Here is a 27,564-nt window from a genome sequence, read left to right as displayed (position 1 = left end):
GTGTAACGCTCCTGCAGTTTTTCAGGAGTTCGTCAACGAGATTTTTAGGGAGGTACTGGGTCGCTTTGTAATCGTCTACTTAGATGATATCTTAATATTTTCTAAAAATATCACGGAACACCGCCAACATGTGAAGTATGTGTTACAAAGACTCAGGGAGAATCAATTGTTTGCGAAATTAGAGAAATGTGTTTTTGAGGTAAAGGAGATTGCCTTTCTTGGTTACATTATCTCTACATCAGGGTTGTCCATGGATCCCAAAAAGGTCTCTGCTGTAAGGGATTGGCCACAACCATCTGGGCTTAAAGCACTACAGAGATTCTTGGGATTCGCAAATTATTATAGAAAATTTATCAAGGGGTTCTCTTCGGTGGTGTCTCCGCTTACTAATTTGACAAAAAAAGGGGCTGATGCCACTCATTGGTCAGAAGAAGCAGTTGTGGCATTTTCCTCTCTGAAAGAGGCATTCTGTTCTGCTCCCATATTACGTCATGTAGATGTTGCTTACCCATTTATAGTGGAGGTGGATGCCTCGGAGGTTGGAGTAGGAGCAGTATTGTCTCAACGTTCAGGACTTCAGGGCAAGCTTCATCCCTGTGCTTTTTTTTCCAGAAAATTCTCTCCTGCCCAGAGAAATTATGATGTTGGAAACAGGGAATTATTAGCCATCAAGCTTGCTTTTGAGGAGTGGCGCCACTGGTTAGAGGGGGCGGAGCATGTAATTACTGTGTACACGGATCATAAAAATTTACAGTACATTGAAAAAGCTAAAAGACTCACCCCCAGACAGGCTAGATGGGCTCTCTTTTTCTGCCGTTTTAATTTTATAATTACATTCACACCAGGGAGTAAGAACGTTAAAGCGGACGCCCTTTCTCGTTGTTTTGAACCTGAAACTGCTCCATCTCCTTCCTCAGAAAGTATTCTGTCGAAAGAGATCATCCTGGCAGCCACTGAGATAGTTGAAGACCTTCCTAGCCTCTTAAGTCCTTTTCAATTAGAAGTGCCAGAAGGGAAACCAAGAGGGGTTCTTTATGTCCCTTGTACTTTACGTCCCAAAGTGCTGCAGTTGTTTCATGGACACAAGAATGCTGGACACCCTGGCATTACCCGAACCCAAGAATTGTTGTGTAGATCTGTCTGGTGGCCATCTCTACAACAAGATTGCAAGGAATTTGTTAAGACCTGTACCGTCTGTGCCAGGAGCAAACCCTCCCGACTGGCTCCAGTTGGAACTTTGCAGTCTCTGCCCTCCCCTCAGGAGCCATGGACACATATTTCCATGGACTTCGTGGGAGAACTTCCAGATTCCAATGGAAAGACTGTCATATGGGTGGTCACAGACAGATTCAGTAAGATGGCCCACTTTGTGCCTTTGAGTGGTTTCCCTACTGCTCAAAAATTAGCAGATCTTTTTATTCAAAATATCTTTAAATTACACGGCATTCCAGAGAATGTTGTCTCAGACAGAGGGGTCCAGTTTGTCTCTAGGTTCTGGCGGGCCTTCTGTAAGGGGATGGGTATGTCGTTGTCCTTTTCATCAGGTTACCATCCACAGACCAACGGCCAGACAGAGAGGACCAATCAATCTTTGGAACAGTTCCTGAGATGTTATGTGGCGGACGCCCAACACCAGTGGGCGGAGTTTCTACCATTTGCTGAGTTCGCACATAACAATCTCAGGAATGAGTCCTCTGGTTATGCGCCTTTTCAAATTGTCAATGGGAAATCTCCCAAATTTTCTCCTTTGCCAGTGTCGACCTCTCCATTCCCTGTCCTGGAGGAGTGGCAGGAATCTTTCAAGAGGATTTGGGCTAATGTCGGAGAAAATTTAAAAAAGGCTTTCATCATACAGAAGAGGCAGGCAGATAAGAGACGGTCTGCGGAGTGGGAGTTTAAACCAGGAGACAGAGTTTGGATATCAACTCGTCATATAGCTCTGAGGCAGCCATCCGCGAAACTGGGGCCCAGGTATATTGGACCATATCCAATTTCCGAAAGGGTTAATCGTGTTACTTACAGAGTCAGGTTACCGCAGTCTCTAAAGGTGGGGAAAGCCTTTCATGTGTCACTCCTGAAACCAGCTGTTCAGGTGGATTCCCCCCCTCCTCACCCTGTCATGGTTGATGGTGAGCCTGAATGGGAGGTTGAGGAGATCTTGGACTCCAGACGAGTTCAGGGTTCAGTGCAGTATTTGGTGCATTGGAGAGGGTACGGTCTAGAGGAAAGATCCTGGGTCAAAGCAGGTGATTTACATGCTGATAAACTTAGGAGACGGTTCCATGAGCTCCATCCTGACAGGCCAGGTGGGACGTGTCCGGAGTCCACGCCTAGAGGGAGGGGTACTGTAACGAAAAATCTGCAACGCCGGATGGATTGCGGAAATATGGTCGCATCCAGTCCGGCAAGCGGACCTTCCAACGCGGGATGCGGAAATTCGTCCGCATCCGCTGCGCACACCCGTCCGAGCACTCTGCTCCAAACTCACCAACATGCTGTTCACCAGGGTTCTGCCATCTTGCCTCTAGGGGGTGCGGCCGCACACCAGACACGCCTTTATACTCTTAGAAAGCGTGTCAGCTGACCTGGAGGTCAGCTGACATTTTAGCCTGCTCTGATTGGTTGCTGCCTGGGGTGGAGACTTCTCTCCCAGGCAGTATATAAGGAAGTGCTTTTCAGTCACACTTTGTCTGTGTTTGCGATACCCTGTGTCAGCACTCAGACCTTAGACTAGATCCCAGGTGTTGAAACCAAGGACTTCACACCTAGACTAGGAGATTATTATTATTGTTATTGATTCTCTGTGTATGATTCTGTGCCTGTCTTGACTTCTCTTCTGCTTCCTGATTCTGTACTCTGCCAGCCCGTACCGTTAACGACTATTGGCTTGGTTCCTGACTATTCTCTCGTCTCACGTCTCTGTACTGTTGCCGCCTGTACTGTTGCCGAACCTCTTTCTGTCTGACCTTGCTCCCTTCAGTGGAACGTCTCCTACTGTTGGGTTATTATCTGAGGCTTGCCTCCCTGAGACGCCGGCCCTAGCAGACCGTTACTGCCAGAGGCCGAGATTCCTCCACTGCCACTTTGGGGGATCTCACACACGGGGTTCCCATTCAGAGGTAACCACACCTCTGAGGAATTGCCGTGTGGTGGATATTTCCACAACTTTGTGAATATTTACTGCTTTGTATATTTTCATGTTGTTCGTGTGTCCACTGCTTTACATCTACCCGCATTATTAGCAATTCCGCAGATTGCTATATAATCGGGTCTATCCTTGTATTATTGGCGATACTGCGGATCCCCAATAATCAAGGTTCGGGGTGTGACACTGGTCTGAGTAGATCATTTCAGGCACTTACCGTGTTAGTGAGCCTTCCGCTGATTTACCATCAGGAAGATACTTACTATTTCACTCTAACATATCTGCATTAGTGGTGATTCTGTATATCACCACTTAATCAGATATTTGTGCCTCTTGCTGACACCAATCGTTACAGCCTGCTTAAAGTTTAGGAACACCAAATTCCCAGGGTATAATAAGGGGATCAGTGGGAATAAGAGGAAAACATTTTTTCAAAAAGACCTTATAGTTTTTGAGAAAATCGATTTTTAAGTTTCAAGGGCGAAAATGTCTTTTAAATGCAGAAAATGTCAGTTTTTTTTGCACAGGTAACAATAGTGTATTATTTTCATAGATTCCCCCAAGTGGGAAGAGTTTTACTTACTTCGTTCTGAGTGTGGGAAATATAAAAAAAAAAACGACGTGGGGTCCCCCTCCCAGACCTCTTTAACCCCTTGTCCCCCATGCAGGCTGGGATAGCCAGAATGCGGAGCACCGGCCGCGTGGGGCTCCGCACCCTGACTATACCAGCCCGCATGGTCCATGGATTGGGGGGTCTCGGAAGGGGAGGGGCAGCCAAGCTTTCCCCTCCCCCTCCGAGCCCTTGTCCAATCCAAGGACAAGGGGCTCTTCTCCACCTCCGATGGGCGGTGGAGGTGGAGGCCGCGATTTCCTGGGGGGGTTCATGGTGGCATCTGGGAGTCCCCTTTAAAAAGGGGTCCCCCAGATGCCCACCCCCCCTCCCAGGAGAAATGAGTATAGAGGGTCTCGAAATCAAATCAGAAGGAACCCCATTGGTCTGCTAAGGACCAATGGGGCTCCTTGGAGCCCAAATACAAAGATGCTTTAGAGAGCTCTGAGCTATATAGCTCAGAGCTTTGTCGGGTCCGTGCAGCGCAGATGCGTATGCAGCGGCGGCGAGTGACGTCGGGTGCGGCGTAGTTACAATGTAACAAAGTTGTTACATTGTAATAACTTTGTTACATTGTAACTGATAGAACATTTCCGAGGCTATTTCGAGGGATCATTTATTTAAAGGGACAGGTAAGTATTAATGGTTAATTAAGAATATTAAAGGACTTTTTTCGTGGTTATGTTTTTTTGTTCAATTAAAATACTTTTTCTAAGTGTTTGTGTGTTTATTTACTTTTAACTCTTAAAGGAAATGGGTAAGGGGTACAAGTACCTCTATACTCAATTCTCCTGGGAGGGGGGTGGGCATCTGGGGGACCCCTTTTTAAAGGGGACTTCCAGATTCCACCATGAACCCCCCCCCCAGGAAATCGCGGCCTCCACCACCACCGCCCATCGGAGGTGGAGAAGAGCCCCTTGTCCTTGGATTGGACAAGGGCTCGGAGGGGGAGGGGAAAGCTTGGCTGCCCCTCCCCTTCCGAGACCCCCCAATCCATGGACCATGCGGGCTGGTATAGTCAGGGTGCGGAGCCCCACGCGGCCGGTGCTCCGCATTCTGGCTATCCCAGCCTGCATGGGGGACAAGGGGTTAAAGAGGTCTGGGAGGGGGGACCCCATGTCGTTTTTTTTATATTTCCCACACTCAGAACGAAGTAAGTAAAACTCTTCCCACTTGGGGGAATCTATGAAAATAATACACTATTGTTACCTGTGCAAAAAAAAATGTCATTTTCTGCATTTAAAAGACATTTTCGCCCTTGAAACTTAAAAATCGATTTTCTCAAAAACTATAAGGTCTTTTTGTAAAAACATTTTTTCCTCTTATTCCCACTGATCCCCTCAATATACCCTGGGAATTTGGTGTTCCTAAACTTTAAGCAGGCTTTGCTATTAACCGTTAAAGTCGGCGGGTTTTTAAATGTTTACATTTTTCCTTTGAAACTTTAACATCGATTTTCTCAAAAACTATAAGGTCTTTTTGAAAAAATGTTTTCCTCTTATTCCTCCTGATCTCCTTAATATATTCTCCAAATTTGAGGCTCTTAGCATTTAAGGGGGCTTTGCTATTAACCCTTAAAGTCGGCGGCTACCTAACATTGATCCATGCGTCAACTTTTCCGCTTCGGGAGAATGGCCATACGCATTAATTTCGTAATACCCGTTGCAATGCGAAAATTACGCGAAAATTACGCTTACGCGAAATTTCACGAAATCCTTCTTCATTACGATTATGTACTTACAGCCATAAACGTAATTACACTAATTACGCGCAATTTAGCGAAATCGTAATTACGCCATTACGCTCATCTCTAGACACATAGCCTGAATGAAAGTAAACCTAAACTCACATTTTAAGTTTGATACTTACCTAAGTAGAGATAAGGCTCTGAACAACATAGAGCTTTCCTGCTCCTCCATCCGGTCTGTCCTTGCAGTGGAGGATTGGGAAGGTTCCATGCTATCCCTCTTCTGGGTAAGTATCAAACCCTAAAGGTGGTCTACACTGGTCGATCTCAGCCTTCAATCGATGGGCAATTCGACTGCTCTGATTGAATCAGTTAGAAATCGATGCAGCAGGAAGCATTATCGAACAGCCAATCGATCGATTTTCAAACAATTTTTCGATTTGCTTGGTAGGTCCGGATGGAAAATCTAGGTCGATCAGCTGCTGGTAGTCGATCGATGGCCCATAGAGCTGCATTAGATCGAATGGTGTAGCACTGCATTTCGATCGATTGTCAATCGATTTAATACCTAGTGTGTGGCACACATCAGATAGATTCCTGTCAGATTTGATCTGACAGGCATCTGACAGGAATCTATCTGACGGTCGTTTCTGCTGCATATCTTTAAGTGTACGGCCACCTTAAAGAGGAGCTGTTAGGTATAAGGTCTTAGAGAAAATAAACACATATATCAGTAGCTAAAGATTGGCTGTACTTACATTACATATGCATTTCACTGTCCACGTTTGTACTTCACATAATTTTTATATAGTATTTGCAGAGAATGATGCTCCTGACAGGTTCCATGTTTGTCTGTCTCCTATGAAGCCAAATGTGTCGTCATGTCCTGCCTGCTTCCTGATGATTCCACTCTCACAAACGCTGGTAATGAATAACACTACTGTGCAGTGAATATTAATTAGCCATGTGGCTAGGAAAAATAGCGGACTCCTGCAGTGTACTCTGCCCGAGATTTATTAGTGCTGTGAGCTAGACTGTTACATGCTGTTGAAACTTGAGCCTCACTAGCAGCCAGGGGAGGGCCCCAGAATGCTTTGCAGTATCTGTTATTCGGCTTGCGTCCTCCTTAGGAGCCTGGGAATACGGAGCCTTGCTGTCAGCAAACATCTAAAGTAAGAGAGATTTTTAACTGCAGTATTGCCTCTTTGGCTTCCTTCTAAACTGTTTAACACAGGAGAATAGAGGTTTAAATTAGCTTTTGCAGCCTGACAGTTACTCTTTAAGTGAGTTTTCACACTTCCGTTTTCCTTTAAGTGTTTTTGTTCCAAGGCCACTTATTGGGCCAGATTAAGAAAGCCTTGTGCTGATGACACGCATAAAGATTAGCGATCAGCATGTAGATTCTATACTGCCCAATGTTCATATATAGTATACATTTCCTTTATTACAAATGAATGTTCCGTATATATACTGTGAGCTTATGCTATTAGAAGAATTTATTTGCATAATGTTTAATACATACGTAACGTAATGACCGCTAAACTGTGCACAAAGCAGTGTAAACTTTAGTGAATCTGGCCCACCTTCACTACACAATAACAAATACATTTTTTGTGTACTTAAATAGTACCTGAAGTTAAATATAACATGATGAAAAAAACATGTGCGTAAAGTTCCAATACTTCTTATAACAAGATTCTATTTTGTTTTTGCCTCACTATAAGAACTAATAACTAATTACAGCCAATAAAACTCCTGGGGGGCTGAGAACCACTTCTGAGTGCAGCAAAAGATAAACAAATTCAATAGTTCAAAATTTGTCTGTATAGAATCAGGAAAATATGTTGTCACCCACCTGCCCCAATAAAACTTACCAGCATTTTTAACTTTTAGATAAAATAAAACTATGGGAATGGGATTACAGAAAAGTCCCACTTGGGATTAGGACTATAGATACAATTGTTTATCTCTTCACTTTGTTTTCCCTTCACAAAAACACATGCCAGTTGAAGCAAGAGGCTGATTGAACTTCAAATATTTATCATATTCTCATTTGTAAATGATTATACTTCCCATGTTAAAATACAAAAGATAATAAAAATAAATAACTCATGTTGTTGTTTTTTTTTTTATCCTGGTGCATAAAATAAGAAAAATAAAAACAGAAAAACCACACTGCACACTCCCTTTAAAGATCTGTCATGATAAGGAGAGATTAACTGTAGTCCGTCATTCGCAGCTATTTCTGGGAGACTTAAAAACTTGGATTTAGTTTGTATTTTCTGAGAGCTGTAGCTCTGCAGCAATCCTTGTCTAGCACAGGCCCTGCCACCGTTCTGCTACCAGATATGTAGTGTTGCTAGCAGGAAACAAGCAGAACAAATATCAAGAAATCATTGCTTCAGGTTTGGTGGAAGGGAGTGATACCAAGACAGCCATTTATTCAAATCATAACACAAAATCTTAAACATTTTGTGTTTAGCACTGTTTGGAATTTTGTGCAGTTTTAAAAAAAAGAATTCCCTGGGAATCTTTTGTCTTCGCCATCAAATATATATATAAAAAATCTTTTGTGTTTATAGATAGCCAATGGAGGAGAACCGATCTCTTAGTGGGGAACTTGCAATGTTTCAGCCCACTCCCCATGCCTTTTTTTTTTAACGAGTTTTACACCATTTGGTAGCTTTTGTTTTTCTCAAATTTTACATACTGTATATTCTGGCGTATGAGACTACTTTTTAATCCTTGAAAATCTTGTGCAGAGTCAGGAGTCATCTTATACGCCAGGTTTCATTGATGCCGGGTGATAAGCCCTAACCTGTTACCGACTCTCAGATCTCGTTGCTGAGGATTGTAGTGAAGCGGCGCAGGCGCACATGTGCAAAATCTGAGAGGCAGAGAAGGAGGTAATAGTATACAAGGGTGGGCCAGAAGGGTGAAAGAGGCATGTTTTATGGGCACAGCATGATCTATTCTTCCATACCTCACTGATAAACAGGTAGACAGGGAGAGTTACCAATCCACTCAGGGAGAGAGAGAGCTGACCAATCCAACCAGTCAATCGCCTATATAATTGGTACCACATACAGTACAGCACCAGTATCTGTTCATACCAGTATATGTTTTTTTAATTTTTATTTGGTGTGCGTTGGAAGAGGGGTAGTCGTATACAGCGAGTATATCTCAAACTCTATATTTTAACTGGAAAAGTTGGGGGGTCGTCTTAAAAGCCCAGTCGTCTTATACACTGGAATATACGGTATCTTTTATCCCATTACACCAGATTATGTACACGACGCTCTCAGTAAATACCTTGTACAGTTACATACAAAACTATATAAAGCTGTTGCGTGACGATACAGCATGTAAAAAGGTATGGGTTACTCTTTTTTACGTAGGCATCTTAAAGGGAATCTAAAGTGAGTGGGATATGGAGGCTTTTGTCAGAACTATCTAATCTGAAGGCTTGTTCGGGGTCCATGGCTACAATTATTGGAGGCAGAGGATCAGCAGGACAACCAGGCAATATTGTTAAAAATTAAATAAATATGTCAGCCTCCACATCCCTCTCATTTCAGGTTCCCTTTAAAGCTACATTCTGTATTTATTATTGTTATCATTATCATTTAGACCCCCACTCTCTGTGCTAGTAGGAAACATTAGAATCCTTTAAAAATAAAAAAAAATGTCTTGCTAAACTCTTAAAGTGGATGATCTTGTGGTCCCATGTGGTCCTATGACTGAAGGCCGTTTTCTCCTCTTCTCCTTTCTGGGTTTGGGAGGAGGGGTACTAAGTCCTGACATGATGATGTGTGCCTGGCAGTGCAAAATGAGAGTGTGCTGAACCCTGCCTGACTCTCTGAAACTGCAGGAGGAGTAACCATGACTTGATCTTCTTTGAAAACATATTTAGCAGAAAATTTTTAAACTGATTTTGGACTGCATGATTTTCTACTAGCAAACAAGATAGCGATGGGGAGGGGCTGATCTAAATTTTAAATGTTACTCTAATACCATAAAGAACTGTATGTATATCTTCTAAATACAGAACTGTTTAGAACTCCACATATAAGAAATTTGACTTAGTGATTAAAAGAGATGGCCAAAATACTCTCTTGGATACCAAAGGGCCTTCCTAACCTGCTCTGACATTTGTAAACCACTGTTTAGCTCCAGTTCACGAGTCTGAATCAGTGGTTGTTCCATATTTTCCTTCCTCATTAGTAGCTAGAAGCTGGTGACTTGTAAGGACCGTACCATTGCAGACTTGGTTTTAGCTCATAGCTATATAGCTATCTTCTAGCTTATGCAGAGGATGGACTTTAAAAACATTATGTACACAAACTAGCATAGTAAATACATTTCAGCTTGGGGTGTTCAAGTCGTAGCTTCACACCAAGATATTTGTGGGAATGTTGCACATTACCTTTGCCGCTACCGATGAATTTGGCTTTTCCAGTAAGTCCCAGAGCTTTTTTCGCTTGTCCGGGCAGCACGTGTTATCAAACTCTTCCCCTTCCCGCTCTCTCAGAGTCTCAGCCTCTCTCCGCAGCTCTTCATTCATCTGCTCTTTCTTCTGGTGGTATCGGGCCTGGCAGCATGATTCCAAATAGATTTCATCAATCCCCCAGAAATCAAGCTCCTGGCCAAATGACAACGCACACATCTCCTCCATCATGTGCAGCTTTCCCGTCCTATAGAAATTTAAAATAGAAGTAAAAGCTCCTGGATGACGGTCAAAAAAATACTCATTCTCATTTAGGTTGTAGTCGTCACAGACTTCTAGCAGAGTTTCATGGGTGTTGCAGTCTCTCAATTTTCCTAACCTCGTCCTTGGCAGACGGTCTAAAGTCCTCCATAACACCTCATGGTTTAGGCCTCCTACGTTGATTTTCACTCTACGTGAACATGCTTTACTTCTGATGATCTCCACAGGTTCTGGTGGAAGAGACAGAGTTGACCTTGAAGACTTTCTGTTCAGCCCAGGCGGAGCTTTTTCTGCCATGTTGTGTTACACACAGTACTTAGTTGAACTTCTTGAAATAGGCAGTCATGGGAAATAATGCTGAGTTTTCACAAGTTTCGGGCAGATTATCAGTAAGCCTGAGTGACCCAGTTCAATCTGCAAGATACAGGAATTTAGATTAGTGTGACAGCTGATGCTTCATTTGAAAGAAACAAAAAGCAACAAGCCAAATAAAAAATAAAAAATTAAACCAATAAAACCAAATGTGTTTTTTTTTTTTTCATTATTGTAGTACATTCCCCAAAACAAAAAAAAAGGTATATTTATCAGGCTATAAGGCTTATTCACAAAACTTGTCTCGTGAATTATCTCACCTTACTCATTAACTCATGATTTATGTCTCACCCTTATTCAATCAACTTTTTGAGTTTGATATCATTTTCATCTTCTCTACAAAATAACTTTGCAACACTTTGCAATTAAAAAAGCACCAAAGAGTTTAGTCATTTAAAACTTGTTTTAGTTTTTTTTTTCCTTGCTGGTGGTTTCAAAAAGTATTTTCTTGATAAGGTGTGAAAGTATCTCTTGGTAGGAAACTTAAAGAGTACCTGTAATCAAAAAGAAAAGTTAGATACTTGCCTGGGTAGGGGGAATCATCTGGATGGTCCTGAGACTTCCCCGGTCTTCTAGAACCCTCAAAACACTACTTATCATTAAAGTCGAATATTGGTTGTGGCTTTGCTCACCTCCATGTATGAGCACAGCCACTCTGCACAGGCACAAGGCACGGCCCACGCCTGCCCAGCAGCACTGAGCCACTCATGAATGGCTTTTTCTGTGTACATGAGGGGATCCATGCTACTGCACAGTGCAGCCACACTCATAAATAAATGTGAGCGTGGCCATGAAAATAAAGAGGGCCGTCAGTGTTAGGGTTGTGGAGGATCAGGGTAATCTCTGGACTGGACATCCAAAGGCTTCCCCCTACTGGCCTATTTTTTTTCTTTTTAAAGGTTACAGGGGTGCTTTAAATGAAGTAAAAAAGAAATAAAAAAAGATGCCTCAGTACAGGGAATCCTCTGAATAGTCCAGAGGCTTCCCAGATCCTCCTGATGCCCAGCATTGAGTCCCTCTATGCATATCCAACTTGTCAGAAGTGCCCTTGTGGCCACGCTCCATCATCCAAGTACAAGCTTCTTGGTACTACTAGGCATGCTCTAATAAGATCCGCAGATGCCCAGTTGACCAAAGTTGTTTTTGATTGGCTTTTTTCTCCATGCACGAGCTGGCTTAATTCTACTGGCCATTTGCGGATCATAATCATGCCTGTCCAGTACCAAGAAGCTTGTTCCAAGAAGGGAGCATGGCAACTAAGAAAAAGAAGGTCCCATACAACAACGGTGGTCTCAAGGAGGAGCTGGGAAGCCTCCAGAGGCTTCCCACTACTTGTTAGGTATCCATTTTTTTCCCTCAAGGGTTGGCTTTAACTCATGATTTATCTCTCCTTATCTAACTTTAAGGGAACCTTAAACGAGAGGAATATACAGGTTGCCATATTTATTTCCTTTTAATAACCACCCTGGCGTTCTGATAAGATCGCCAGGGCGGCTGCGGGAGGTTTTTTTTTTAAATAAAAAAAAAACTATTCCATGCAGCCAACTGAAAGTTGGCTGCATGAAAGCCCACTAGATGGCGCTCCGGATGCGTTCTTCTGATCGCCTCCGGCGGCCAGAAGTAACACGGAAGGCCGCAATGAGCGGCCTTCCGTGTTTCGCTTACCTCGTCGCCATGGCGACGAGCGGAGTGACGTCATGGACGTCAGCCGACGTCCTGACGTCAGCCGCCTCCGATCCAGCCTTTAGCGCTGGCCGGAACTGTTTGTTCCGGCTACGCTGGGCTCGGGCGGCTGGGGGGACCCTCTTTCGCCGCTGCACGCGGCGGATCGCCGCGCTGCGGCGGCGATCAGGTAGCACACGCGGCTGGCAAAGTGCCGGCTGCGTGTGCTGCTTTTTATTTCATTAAAATCGGCCCAGCAGGGCCTGAGCGGCAGCCTCCGGCGGGGTTGGACGAGCTGAGCTCGTCCAGACCGCTCAGGTGGTTAAAGAATGCCTATTGCTTGGCTGTCTTTCCGATCCTCTGTCTTTATTACTTTTAGCCATAGACCCTGAACAAGCATGCATAAGCTATCCTTATAGTTGAGGTGAAAAATAAGCAGGGTTATATAACTGAAGAGAAAAGCGTAATGAATCAGTCTGCACATTGTTCAATAGCGCACCTGCAAAAAAAGCTTTCAAATAGTGAATACTATATGGTTTGAACCAGAATTTATTTTGTTAACTTAAAATGATTAAGTATGAATTGTTTAGTTTTTATAAACAATCTTTTTTTGGTGAAGAGGGAAAGGCTGATGGCTATTAGCGCTGGTGCGAGAGGGGAGGATCTGCCTTCAGTTATTGCTATTTTTACATTTTCTCTTCTCTGTAAACACAGCTGTGTTTGTGGAATATGTTGTATTCAGCGTCCTCTATTCTTTATTCCTCTATTACTAAACAAAGAGGCAGTGCTTCATTTTGAAAGGTGTGTCAAGCCGACAAAACCTTCCTTTCACTTTTGGAAAGGTGCTGTGATAAGAATTGCAAGATCTAAACAATACATGAATGCCCATTAAAGTGGATCTGAACTCAGAACTTCCTCTCGGCTGTATAAGTTAAGCAACAGCATAAAAACCTTTAAAGAAAAACATTTGTTGGCTACAGCTGACACAAATCCTGCAATAAATCTGCAGTGTGTCTATTTCCTGCTTTCATGGAAGCGGACATAGGGCTAACATATTGTGTGTACAAATTAGCTGCTCTGCCAAGGCAGATGATATTCCTGAGCTGACACCGGTGAGAGATCAAATTACAGTTGTGATTAGTCATGGATGGGGGGGGGGGGAATTAGACAGGTTAACTCCCTAAATCAGGGGTCTCAAACTCAATTTACCTGGGGACCGCAGGAGGCAAAGTCAGGATGAGGCTGGGCCGCATAAGGGATTTCGCAAAAAAAAGTCCTCAAATGTCATTATTAACAGTTTTAATTATTTCTTCTGAACATGAAGTGTTCTACCTTATAGTTCGCTTCAGTGCTCCCATTACAAGTAATCCGCCATGTCCCCGCCGCAAAACGAGACCTGCAGAGCCCCCAAATTGCCTGCAGAGCTCTGCCCCTCCTGACGTCAATCATGGCAGATCGCCGCCTCTGCCCGCCCCTCTCACGCTTTCTTCACAGAGAGGGGCGGGGAGAGGCGGCGATCCGTGCGGCGATTGACGTCAGGAGGGGCAGAGCTACAGCTGGAAGCTCTGCCCCTCAGCGCAGTCGTGGATGTTTGCCCGGGGGATTTGGGGGCTCTGCAGCCCTCGTTTAGCGGCGGGGATGCGTCGGATTACTTGGGAGCACTGAAGCGAACTATAACGTAAAATAGTTCGCTTCCGTGTCTCTTTTGCTTTTGCTGGCGCGGGCCACAAAATATTGTATCGAGGGCCGCAAATGGCCTGCGGGCCGCGAGTTTGAGACCCCTGCCCTAAATACATACAAGGTGCATTTCTCTGTGTTTTTTAAAAGTTCAGGTCCACTTAATAAATAAAAGCACCTATAGATAGTGCTTTTTCATTAGCCCAGATTTGTTGGGTCTTTAGGATCATGTCACCTGGGCAGCTGGGTAATTGGCTAATAGTCGTAACAACTAGTTGCTTGCGCTACGAACTAATTGCTGGTAATTCCGCTGATATGTCGTGAAATCTAGTTATTATTATCAGTTCGTATTTTGATAGCTCCAACATCTTCCGCAGCGCATTGTCTTAACACTTAACTGTCCCTCAGAGGGGCTCACAATCTAATCCCTACCATAGTCACGTGTCTATGTATTCATCGTCTAGTGTATGTATTGTAGTCTAGGGCCAAATTAGGGGGAAGCCAATTAACTTATCTGTATGTTTTTGGGATGAGGGAGGAAACCAGAGTGCCCGGAGGAATCCCACACAGATACGGAGAGACCATACAAACTCCATGCAGATAGTGCTCCGGCTGGGATTAGGAACCAGGGGACCCAGAGCTTCAAGGTGAGGGTGCTAACCACAATGCCACCGAGCTGAAGCTACTAATTGTTGTGATCCAATCAGGTTGTCTGAATCGCTTATGTGACATGGCCTTTCACCCCCTTCCCCCATTTTTCCACCCATAGACGCACATTAGGTGGGGTCTATAGGTTTTTGGGAGCTCAAAGTAAAAACACCTGGGCCAGTTCTGAACTAGTCAGCACTACGGTAGTCTGGAATTTATTTATTTTTTATCAACCTGTAACTTTATAATTATCCTGTGGATGTATGTCACACTATCAAAAGTCACCCTCCAACACAAAAATAAATAATAAATTGCAAATCAACGACTCCACTTTCTAAGAGCATGAAATCTGCAAAACCCCGCCGTCAAATAATACTGTCTGGGACCTTTTGTTGTAACTCTCCCCAAGGGAAAGGTGTTGCATCTATATGGTATATTGCTCTGTAAATCAACCAGACAAAAGTGTTAAAATTAGGAGTAAAGTTCAGTGGGACGCAGACCTTCCTCTACAATTCTGTCTTCCTTGCTGGCGCCACTGTTTGTTTACTAATTAAAATGGCAATGCAAGTCTGCATGTTTCTACAGGCATTGTAGGTGAGGCTGACATACAGCAGCTGGTGTGTGGTTTGCACAACCTATTACCAGTTAAAGTTTGTGGTGTACATAGACCACTACCATCTAATGTCTGTGCCAAGCTCAGAGGACCTCTAAAGTCTTAAGCAGGCCATACATTAGCCGACCAACCAACCAATCGACCATCCAATTTGATTATTATAATGGAATTGGATGAAAATTGGTGCTGCCAAGTGCAAAGCGACCAATTTTGGGACAGAAATTGGCCGCACGGTCGATCGCACATGCTGGAATATGTTGGGCTGAAGTTGGTCGGTCGGGTATGCGGCGGCCGAATTGCTAACGAGCGTCGAGACGTCGAAACCCCCGCTGCTGCCGCTGCAATGTATAAATGTATGTAGTGTGTGTGCATTTATACATTACCTCTCCGGTGTCAGCCTACATGTGGTTTCCGTCCATCTCACCGATGTCAGATACTATGCGCCGCTACCGTGTATGCGACTGTTACCCGGCGAGATGGACAGACACTGTGCAGATTCGATTAGAGATAAATTTGTCTCTTGGTCGAATCTGCCCATCATCTTCTAATATATGGCCACCATAGAAAGAGAAAATTTAACAGAATTAAGTATTTCTGAACCTCCCATCATGTCATCAGCCAGCCCTGGTACCAAGCACAGTCACCTACTCATTCAGTGTGCTAGTCCATTCTCATTTGCCTGATTCACAGATTAGCCATGGATATCAGAAAACTCTTCCCCTTCCACAGCTGATTCAGGGAACTAGTTTGCTGCTTTCTGTGCTAGCGCTACTGTTGACTAAGTGACTAAGCTAAATACTCACCTGCCGATGGATCGGAGAACCTCACAACGAGGTTCCCCGATCCATCTTCCTGCCTACGGGAGCATGCAACGGCACACGACGGATGCGAGTTCATACAATTGCGCCACTTTGCGTGGAGTCGTCGGGTTTCACTGAGGATCTTAAAGATCTGATCCGCCATGATGTTCATTATCACCACGCATTGCAAGTGTAGTTTTCCTAATCGCGCACCTGTATCCGCATTGCAAAATTGGGGAAAGGATTGCTCGGCGCTGTAAAAATCGCCAACCACCAAAATCACAAAGTGGGTACAGGCCTTAAGCATGAGCTGTGGAAGATGAGTACAGGCTACCTCCAATTACCTGATCACAGACTGCCGCATATGTCGGTTGTGGCAGCCATTTTGCCACATGAAAATCAAATTGCACCAAGTGTAAAAGGACCCTAAAATTATCACTAAACAAAATCGTCACAGCAAAATGTTTAGAAGTGTATTTATAAAGGTGCAGACAGGAATTTTTTTTTAATACTGTCCCTTTTTTGACACTTTTATAAAAGAGTCATGACAAAATATCACTTTTGTTGTTTTTTATTTGATTATTTTTCACCATATTGCCAAATAAATGTCCATAGAATGTATATATTTTTTGTAGCATGTATATGATTAATACTCAACGGAATAACCAGAATTATAAACACTAAAAATCTCGATCCACACAGATTTGTTTTTAATTGTGGCTATTATGTTATATATTAATTACATGTATGCTGATAAAGTCATTTTCACTTTGAGCAGATACTTTTCTCCTTTCTTATTACATTACTATTTATTACTTATTATATTAATAATTAATATTACTTACTATATTACTGTTTGATTCATGGGGGTACTAGTCCAGCACGTGCATTAGTGGAAATAGCTGTAGTCTCCTGCTTTATCTGGGACCAACTATGTAAACTGTGGAGAGCAAAAGGGACCACATCTGTTCACCACTTTTATCTCTAATATGTGGTCACATCGATGTAATTAATGGGTTAGGGTTAGGGATTCTGTTTCTGTTTACCATTCTTGTTAGGGGTCTGTTTGTAAAAATTGGAGAGCAAAAGGGATTGCCCTTCTTCTTCTCCACTTTTGAAGTTAAGTTACCACTTCCTAAAATCATATTCATAAAATGGGAATCAAGTTTTGTTTGCTGGCAATCAATATTTGATTTACACGTTGAACAGGGTAACAGATCACCAGATCCAACTATTACACTTCCCAACAAAAATGTAGACTTTCATTGCGGCTGCTTACTGACACTTCTATCTAAGGCCTGTTTCAAAAGGGAGTTTAACATACGCACTTGTCAGGCTGCTCAGGCTCCCATCTGCCGGCCAACAAGCACCTTTTGACTGCAATTTCATGCAGCTGAATGGCAGCAATTGTAGCACCACGCATGTCAGTAGGGATGTTCAGAACATTTCTGTGGAATACCAATTTACAAGTTTCAGAATTCCGTGGAAATGCTGCATTACTACAACTCGGAAATTTTAGTCCATTCACAGAACTAAGAAGCATTGGACCAATCAGAGAAAGGCAGAATTTTTCTGCCAAAACCGGATTATCACGGTGATTTTAGACCAATTACAAAAGATGCTACCGAGTTTTACAGAGTCTTCCAATTGGCTTAAAATTAACGCAGTAATCCAATTTCTGCTTGAGAATTCTGCACTCTGTGATTTGTTCAATACTACGATTAGTTCAATATTCTGAGTCTTGTGATTGGCCTAAAATCGGAAATTTTAGGCCAATCACAGGACTTGGAAATACTCAGTAGTATTGGACTAATCAGAGCATGCAGAATTTTTCAGGGAAATTGAATTACCACAATAATTTTAAGCCAATCCGAAGACTCTGTAAAACTCGGTAGTATCCGAGGCTTGTGATTGGCCTTAAATTACCACGGTATTCTGACTTCCATGGTAAAGTTTTGCAATCTCTGATTGGTCCAATACTTCAGACTCTGACGTATTTAGCCAATCAGAGAATTCGGTAGTGTATCAACTATGTCATCTTAACCACTTAACGACCAGCCAACGCAGATAGGCGGCGGCTGGTCGCAGTGGTATTTCCATGGACCCGTTCCATGACAGTTCACAGAGGCAGTCTCTGTGAACAGCCTGCGAGTGTCCGATCGCAGCGCGCAGGCGAAATGTAAACACCCGGGGAAGAAATCCCCGGTGTTTACATCGCACGGCACTGCTGTCACAGCAGCGGCGTGAAGGAGATCGGCGATCCCCGGCCTCTGAGTGGCCGGGGATCACCGCTGTCTGATAGGCTGAAGCCTATCAGAGGCGGTACAGGACGGATCGCCGTCCTGTGCCGCCCACAGTTAGGAGGAGAGGGAGGGAAGGAGAGGGAGGGGGGAATAGCGCTGCGGAGGGGGGCTTTGAGGAGCCCCCCCCCCCGCTAAACACAGCAAGCCGGCGGCGATCAGACCCCCCAGCAGGACATCCCCCTAGTGGGGAAAAAGGGTGGAAGTCTGATCGCCCTGCCTATTACCCGATCTGTGCTGCGGGCTGAAGGGCCATGCAGCACAGATCAATCAAAACTCGGCCGGTCCTTATGTGGTTAATATCGAACTTCCGCAAAATATAACAGATTCCAAAGCAACAGTTAAAAAAAAATAAAATTAGATAACTTTAGTAACAAAAATGTAAACAAAACCCCACATTTTGACTTGGAAATCAGAAATTCTGACTTCCGCAGATCTATGTGGAATAAGGTAATCGTCATTTGCGGTTGTCGGAATCTCCGTGGAATGGAAAACCCCCATTTCCAACCATCCCTACATGTCAGCTGGAAGCAGAAAAAAAATGCACCATGCTGCATCTCAGCATGGCCATGGCCTTACTCAGATGCAACTCCATAGGGGGGCCACCTCTCCTCCACCTGTAAGTGCAAGAGCAGCTCAGTCAGCTGACAGTAGTGTGGAAGAGGCCTGAAAGGGCATTTACAAAAAAAAAAAACCACAGTTGTCCAAGTGGTTTATTAAAGTGAACCTGAAGTGAGGAAACTCGCTGCTCAAGGAGTATCCAAGAGCTCTTCGACCTAGCAGGTCAAATAACTTCAACAGGAGATGGTGAGAGAACAATGGGACAAACCAAGGACTGGATATACCATAGAGCCTTCCCTCTACTTAGGTACTGTATTTTTTAGACTATAAGATGCTCCTGATCATAAGACACACCTAGGTTTAGAGGACAAAAACCAGGTAAAAAAATATATATACTAAACCTGATGCTTCCATGGTGAAGGGGCATATTGTGGATTATGTCCCCTTTGTACCTCATGCCCACTTGTACCTCTTGTGTCTCCCTGTGTCCTCCTCTGTCCCCCTTGAGTCCTCCTGTGTCTCCCATGTGTCCTCCTCTATGCTCCTTTGTGTCAGCCTTGTGTCCTCCTCTATGCGCCTTTGTGTCCCCCCGTGTCCTCCTCTGCATGGGCACAGTACAGGGAGTCCCTGACATTACGGCGGGTAGGAGGTTCGTATTGGCAGGCATTCACAAGTCAGGAACTCCCTGCATTGGGATTATAAGACGCAGTGACTTTTCCCTCCACTTTTGGGGGAGAAAAAGTGAGTCTTATAGTCCAAAAAATATAGTATGTATCAAACCTGACATTAGTTTCCTCACATCTGGTTCACTTTAAAGTGCCCCTTTTTTCAATGTATGACGATGTGTCATTGAGTTGAGCTATCACATTTTAAACTGTATTTAGATTTTTTGTCTCAATCTGTTAAGTGCCTGTAAGAAGGCTTGCATCTTTATACATATATGGCTATTGCAGAGGTTTGTCATGGATTTCTCTTGTGTTACAGTGTACCCAGTTAGCTCACCATGAATAAGATTACCTGAAGAGTTAAAGTGGAATGAAACCCTATATTAATAAAAAAAAATAATAAGAAAAACATAACCCAATAAGAAATTATTTATTTAGCTTACCTATCCTAATGATTTTACTGTTCACGGTCAGATTTAGGAGAAATGCAATATTAAAAAAAGAAAATATTTTGTCTGGTTTCTTTCATTACTGTTTCTCTGTGATGCCAAACGTGACATCACTTATGCTCTTTTATTTTTTTTTTTTTTTCAACCTAGCTTAGCGTTAATAATTTTCCCTCCCAACTGGCCCAGCTCACTGTCCTTAGTAATATAGAATAAACAGTGGGAGAGTTCATAGGTATTTGCAAAATTAGAAAAGTAGCTTTATTGTAACACCAACACCAACAATGGGTAAACAAATTAAAATCAATTAAAATTGGCCTGTAATAAGCGCACCTCCTTCCGCACCTCCATCACGCACCCCTCACTCACACACCCCTAAGGTACCGGTACCAGTTTATCCGCGTCTTCAGAGAGGGGGAGAGAGCAGTATGTGCATATATATGAAGGGCAAAGGGAGTCCTCTTCAGCTTGCAAGCTAGATATGTATATAAGCCCAGAATAGTCTCACCACTGGTAGTAGTCCACTCGTTTGGTTACCGCATCTCGCGATGTCTACAGACCAGTTGCCACCTGGGTCACAACCATCGGACGGTATTGGCCCTCAGGCGACGGCTCTACCCGCTCTGCATGACTGCATTGCCGCGGGGAACGCGCACTGATGCCATGTTTGTCTAGCGTAATTTTGCAGCCAAGAGGAGCGCTCCAGGTCACGTGATTCAGACCCGCCCACCGACGCGTTGCGCCCGCCCACTTGCGAGCTTCGTCAGGGTGTACGTCAGCTCACTGTCCTTCCCACAGAAAACATCACCTAGACAACAGGCTTACATCACTGTGTAAACTCTTCAAAGGGAGGGGGTGATTAAACGAACTTCTGGTTGTAGTGTCCTTATCTTATCCAAAATAGGAAGCTTTCTGTTATTTGCATACTGTGAAAAGCTTTTTACTATACTGTAGCTACAACAATAGCTTCCCACAGTCTTGCTAACACTAACCAGTTCCTGTAGTTCCTGTACTTTTTTTGTCCTAGTTAGACAAATGTATCCAGTCCTGGTAAAAAGATTTAAAAAAAATGGGGGCCTATTGTAGAGGAAATAAAGAGGTTTACATATATTTACTGTGGGAAGGCAAATTAGATTCAGAATTTCTCTTGAAAATAGTGATTACGAAAATTGTAGTCACACAGGAAAAGTGGCAACCGTTTCAGACGATCAACAAATTTATAAAAATGGCTATTAAAAAAATGGTGTTAGAACACTTGTCTGCAATATCTGCTGAACACTTTTCTGTTGATCAGGGTAATTCCCACCTTTATAAGCAGGAGCTGGAGGCTATGTGAATAACACTCTTTATTAAAGCTCAATGCAACTGCAAAGCTTTCAGAATATGTTTGGTCTCAGCCAGCCACCCATTAAGGTCAAAGCAATCAAAAAACTGACATCAAACTCAGCAAAACAGAACAGACTGCATTCGGGAAAATGCTCCACAAACCAAATACAGTACAACTCTGAAAGGATTTTAACTGTTCTTCAAGATCTCATTCAACATCTAAGGAAAACAGCTTCAAATGCAAGAAAAATGTGTATGTAAAAGGGTCTATAAATTAACTGCTTGCCCTTTTTTATCCTCCATACATTTCAGTGGAGTCTTTTGCATTTAAAGAGACTCTGAAGCGAGAATAAATCTCGCTTCAGAGCTCAAAGTTAGCAGGGGCACGCGTGCCCCTGCTAAACCGCCGCTATCGCGCCGCTAAACGGGGGTCCCTTCACCCCCAAATCCCCCCCACACGACTTGGTCGTACATTTGGTCGCTCCTGGAGGCACGGCTAACCGCCGCAGCCCTGCCTCCAGTCGCGTCTATCAGCGGCGCATCGCCGCCTCTCCCTCGCCCCTCTCAGTGAAGGAAGACTGAGAGGGGTGGGGGAGAGGCGGAGATACGCGCTGACAGACGCGCATGGGGCAGGCCTGCGGCGGTTAGCCCTGCCCCAACCAGGAAGTGCTCCCCCGCTTTACGGAGGGGATTTGTGGGATCAGGGACCCCCGTTAAGCCGCGGGATAGCGGCGGTTTAGCAGGGGCACACATGCCCCTGCTATTTATGAGGTCTGAAGCGAGATTTATTCTCGCTTCAGACTCTCTTTAAAATTAAAGTTTTTAGGGATCTACTGCCGTCCCATGCAAGTGAATGGGAGTGTTTAGTACAAGCTTTTGTAGACTTTCACGAAAGCCTGGCAGTTGATCCCGGCGTCTCATCTCAAAAGCAACATGCAGCTTCTAGAAGATGTTTGAAAGCCAGCAAAAGCCATTGAAAGCCAATGAAAGCCCATGAAAAGGCCTAGCCTTTCCCTATACTTCCTGCAAAAGCCCATAAAACGCAACGCTCTCCTGAAATACATTAAAATCCTTCAAAAGCCATTGAAAGTTAGCTGTTAAACACTGGAGTTCTTAAAAAACAAAACAAAAAACACAGCGTTTCAAGGAGACGCTGAGCAGAAGCTCGGCAGAAGCCAGTGTGAACCAGCCCTTATACTCCACTTTATTATTATTTTATAATTTAGTATTTAGATAGCGCCAACATCTAGTGCTGTACAGAATACATAGCCTTGTCACTTAAAGCAGACCTGAAGTAAAAAACAAAAACAACTTGAAATGTGTGTGTAGTACAGCTAAGAAATAGAACATTAGTATTAAAAAAAATGATTGTCGTATTTTTATTTTCAGTTATATAGCTTTTTTTTTTTAATACTATTGCATCATTCTGTCACAGATGCAATTTTAAAAGTACACTTTTAAACTACAAAACAAAGCAGAAATAATGACCATTTAAACTTTCCTGCAGGAAAACCTTATCTCAAGCTGCCTCTCACTGTTTCTTTACTGATTAAGTGCTTCAGAAAACAGGACTGTATTCCCCAGTGCCCCGGGTTGAAGAGCTCAGAAACTCTTTTGCATAGATAACAACTGACGTTTTTAACTCTTCCTGTACTGAAAATCAGTATGAGATTCTCTTCTTTGCTACTAATGTTTTATTTCTTAGCTGTACTACACATTAGTGTTGGGCGAACACCTGGATGTTCGGGTTCGCGAACGTTCGCCGAACATGGCCGCGATGTTCGGGTGTTCGCGCCGAACTCTGAACATAATGGAAGTCAATGGGGACCCGAACTTTTGTGCTTTGTAAAGCTTCCTTACATGCTACATATCCCAAATTTGCAGGGTATGTGCACCTTGGGAGTGGGTACAAGAGGAAAAAAAATATTTGAAAAAGAGCTTATAGTTTTTGAGAAAATTGATTGTACAGTGGTGGGTGAGCGGTGTACTACTATTCCCAGCAGCGACACAGAGCACAATGCTATACAGTGGTGGGTGAGCGGTGTACTACTGTTCCCAGCAGCGACACAGAGCACAATGCTATACAGTGGTGGGTGAGCGGTGTACTACTGTTCCCAGCAGCGACACAGAGCACAATGCTATACAGTGGTGGGTGAGCGGTGTACTACTATTCCCAGCAGCGACACAGAGCACAATGCTATACAGTGGCGGGTGAGCGGTGTACTACTGTTCCCAGCAGAGACACAGAGTGGCAGTAAACACAATGCTATACAGTGGTGGGTGAGCGGTGTACACAGAGTGGCAGTAAACACAATGCTATATAGTGTGGGTGAGCGGTGTACTACTGTTCCCAGCAGCGACACAATGACTGGGGGGACCCTGGCTAGCCTGGCTGGAGAGAGAACTACCCTGCCTGCCTACCCAAAGCTAAACCCACAGACAAATGGCGGAGAAATGACGTGGATCGGGTATTTATTTACCCGAACCACGTGACCCATTCGGCCAATCAGAGCGCGTTCGGGTCCGAACCACGTGACCCGTTCGGCCAATCACAGCGCTAGCCGAACGTTCGGTCATGCGCTCTTAGTTCGGCCGAACGGTTTGGCCGAACACCATCAGGTGTTCGATCAAACTCGAACATCCCCCGAACAGGGTGATGTTCTGCAGAACCCGAACAGTGGCGAACACTGTTCTCCCAACACTACTACACATACAATTCATTATATCATACGTTTATATTCACATTAAGTTTGCTTTAACTGTCCCTCAGAGCGGCTCATTGGCTTTATTTTATGGCCACTTTGTTTTTTAGGTCGAAGCCAGTTAACTTATCTGTATGTTTTTGGGATGTGGGAGGAAACCAGAGTGCCCAGAGGAAACCCAAGCAGTCATGGGGAGAGCATACAAACTCCTTGCAGATTGTGCCCTGGCAGGGATTCAAACCAGGGACCCAGCGCTGCAAGGTGAGAGAGCTGATCACTACGCCACTGTGCTGCACTTTAGGGTATGTAAGGTATTCGTTTTCTCCACTTTTCATGTCTAGGAAAAAAAAATGATGTTTAATAATGTTTCTTGAAAAAATATTCGTACAAAATATTCGAGCATTGTTTCAAATGTGAGAGGAACATTTAAAAATAAATAAATAAACTAATAAACTAAGCATCCAAATAGTATTCTGGGGGTAAAATGTATCCTTGTAATTGAAAAAATTGGGAGACCCAAAAACCATATTCTCAATGGTGTGCCAGAACACCAATAATATAACCATATAAGTACAAGGATATATAGTAAAAAAATATTTGAAGAGACAAAAAAGTTTCAAGATGATCTTAAATTTTAATGTATCAAAAAAGTTCTTTTGTAAAAACAGTTCACAAATCTTCAAGCGAATTCATCTTTGCAAATAACATCCCATTATCAAGTACCAAAAACATATGTTGAAATATGCAATTGTTTAAAAAGGCCTTTTTAAACAATTGCATATTTCAACATATGTTTTTGGTACTTGATAATGGGATGTTGTTTGCAAAGATGAATTCGCTTGAAGATTTGTGAACTGTTTTTACAAAAGAACTCTTTGATATATTAAAATTTACGATCATCTTGAAACTGTTTTGTCTCTTCAGATATTTTTTTTACTATATATCCTTGTACTTATATGGTGAAATGTATCCAACAGCAAAAAGGATGAAAGCTGAATATTTATCATTAGCCACCCAGAAACTTCGGCATGGTGAAGTGTATATCGCACTCTCGCCTTGCAACTTTTGGGTCCCCAAATAGAACACTATCTGCATGGAGTTTGTATGTTCTCCCTATGTTTTGGGGGGGTTTCTTCCAGTCATTCCGATTTCCTCCCATATCTGTAACATTCCATGGAGATGCGGCTGCGGGCGGTCAGGATGCCCCCCGCAGCTGCTTCGGTTTCCCTGTCGGACGTTTCTCCTGTCCCTCCGGCGTCTAGCACGTCGAGGAGGGGATTGTCAATGGCTCATAGGGTGGCTTTGTCGCACGCATGCACAGACAGGACCTTTATGCGGGGAGGAGGCGCGTCAGCTGACCTGCTGGTCGGCTGACGTCAGAGGAGACTCTCGGCGGATTCCGATTGGCTGATGGGTGTGGGCGGTCTCCTCCGCTTCTTAAGCCTCCGAGAATCACTTGCAAACTGTCTGCTGTTGCGAATGCTTCGTGTGAGCACTCAGACCTTAGATTAGTTCCGGTGTGCTTTGATCTGGGAGGAAACCAGGGATTTCACACAAGACTAGGAATTATTATTACTGTCGTTATTATTGATTAACTGTCTATGGCTCTTTTCTGACTTCGCTTTCGCTATACGATTCTGTACTTTTGCCCTTCTGATCCTGTTGCTGACTCTGCCTGTAATATCTCTATCCTTTTGCCTGCCGATTTTGTACTGTATCCTCCTGTCTGTTGCTGAACCGATCTGTCTGACCACTCCACTCACCAGTGAGCCCTTGTCACTGGTGAGGCTCATTACTGATAGTACCCACCAGCTCCTCTGGTGAGGTTCTGCTAAACTGATCAGTATTACAGTCGCACCAAGCACTATACACTCACTATTACCTTGTTTACTATACTTGCATTATTGGTGATTCTGCAGCTCACCATATAATCAGGTATAGTGTCTGATTTATTGGTTATACTGCAGATCACACAATAATCAGACTCCTGTTTGCTACACAATCGTTACAATATCCCAAAAGCATACTGGTAACTCAACTTGCCTCCCCCCCCAAAAAAAAATTGGCTTCAGTCTATGACATAAACCTATAACTATGGTAATAATAAGATTGTGAGCTCCTCTGAGGGTCAGTTAAAGGGAACCCGAGGTTAGAGTGACATGGAGGCTATCATATTTATTTCCTTGTAAACAATGCCAGTTACCTGGCACTCCCGTTGATCTTCTGGCATACGCTTGTTTATGGTCTATTGCTAAAAGTATTAGACACACAGGATCAGGATGGCTGCCAGGCAACTGGTATTGTTTAAAAGGAAATAAATATGGCAGCCTCCTTATCCCTCTCAGCTTGGGTACCCTTTAATGACCTAACTATGTACTCTATAATGCGCTGGGGAAAATATCACATATTTATAAATTCACAGTAATATTAATATTTAGTATTATTATTATTTAGTATTTATATAGTGCCGAGTCCGACATCTTCTGCAGCACTTTACAGAGTATATAGTCTTGTCATTTAACTGTCCCTCCGAAGGGCTTACAATCTAATCCCTACCATAGTCGTATGTCTATGCAAACAGGAGTGCCCGGAGGAAACCCACACAGACACGAGGAGAACATACGAACTCCGTGCAGATTGTGGCCTGGTTGGGTTTTCGACCGGAGACCCAGCACTGTTAAGGCTAGCGTGCTATCTTAATAATTATTTGCTAATACACATTCAAGTAAGCAACACAGCAAAACATCATGATTTCCAAAGTGAATTATTTTCCCGCAGAAGGCATTATACTGGGACCATATGTCTGCGCACGCCGCCCAAGTTGGTAAAACATATTCTAGCTGTGTTCCTTATTTTAAAATGCATCACAGTCACAGTAATCCAGTGTTACTAACAATAAGCACATTAGGAGCTCAGTAAAACTAACTCCAACTTGGTTTATTTACAGAATACCTTAATATCCAAGCATCTATTTTTCACTCTGAGCAGAGATGTGATATTTTACAAACTTCTGCTTCATAATGTTTAATACTTTCCTAAATTCTTTGCTGGGTGAAGAACATCAGCTATGCTAATTAGCTGACTGTATATATTAACAGTATGACCAAATTACTCTTGTACTGCCGTTTCCAAACAACCTCCAAAAATGGTGCACTATATTGTTAACAGCAAAACCTTTGGCTAAATTTGCTTGCGTCCCCCGAGCCAAGTGTTAATTTTCAGCACATAGTTTAGATCTGGCATCATCATGTGTTCATACTATTCCAGCACAAGGGGTTAGCGTCTTCCTAGTATCCAAAAAGACATTTGTAAGCAGATACAAGATGGTTCCAGTACAAACTAAAAACTCATCATTATGTAAATAGATTCAAATTGTCCTTCAGAACTGCCATGGGGAGGCCTTGAGACTGAGGACTGAACAGATTATAAACTTGTTAGTGTATTATCATGCATTTCTTCTGACAGCTGATCAATTCTTGGCAAGCTGGATTTTTAGTAAATTAATGTGCACAAGTCGTTCTCAAACTGAGCTGAGGCTAATAGCAGTGCAAGCCCTAGGTCTTAATGCTAAGCTTGCTTAGGAACGTGCCATGAAAGCCAAAAGAATATTCATATTTTTTATTATTTAAACATTAGCGTAAT

At 43.4% G+C, this 27,564-nt stretch overlaps 1 protein-coding gene across 1 annotated transcript in view; it reads right to left on the bottom strand.

The window, feature by feature from the left end:
* KCNB2 (potassium voltage-gated channel subfamily B member 2) overlaps positions 1-27,564 on the bottom strand; it is a 396,347-nt gene that overhangs the window by 325,631 nt on the left and 43,152 nt on the right. Inside the window, exon 2 of the mRNA XM_068237502.1 lies at positions 9,869-10,564. Coding sequence (XP_068093603.1) covers positions 9,869-10,447 — 579 coding nt within the window. The 5' untranslated portion in view covers positions 10,448-10,564. The remainder of the gene's footprint in view (positions 1-9,868; positions 10,565-27,564) is intronic.

This window comes from Hyperolius riggenbachi, chromosome 5, assembly GCF_040937935.1.
Source record: "Hyperolius riggenbachi isolate aHypRig1 chromosome 5, aHypRig1.pri, whole genome shotgun sequence".
Classification (NCBI taxonomy): Eukaryota; Metazoa; Chordata; class Amphibia; order Anura; family Hyperoliidae; genus Hyperolius; species Hyperolius riggenbachi.
This window is presented reverse-complemented; position numbering and strand designations above follow the sequence as displayed.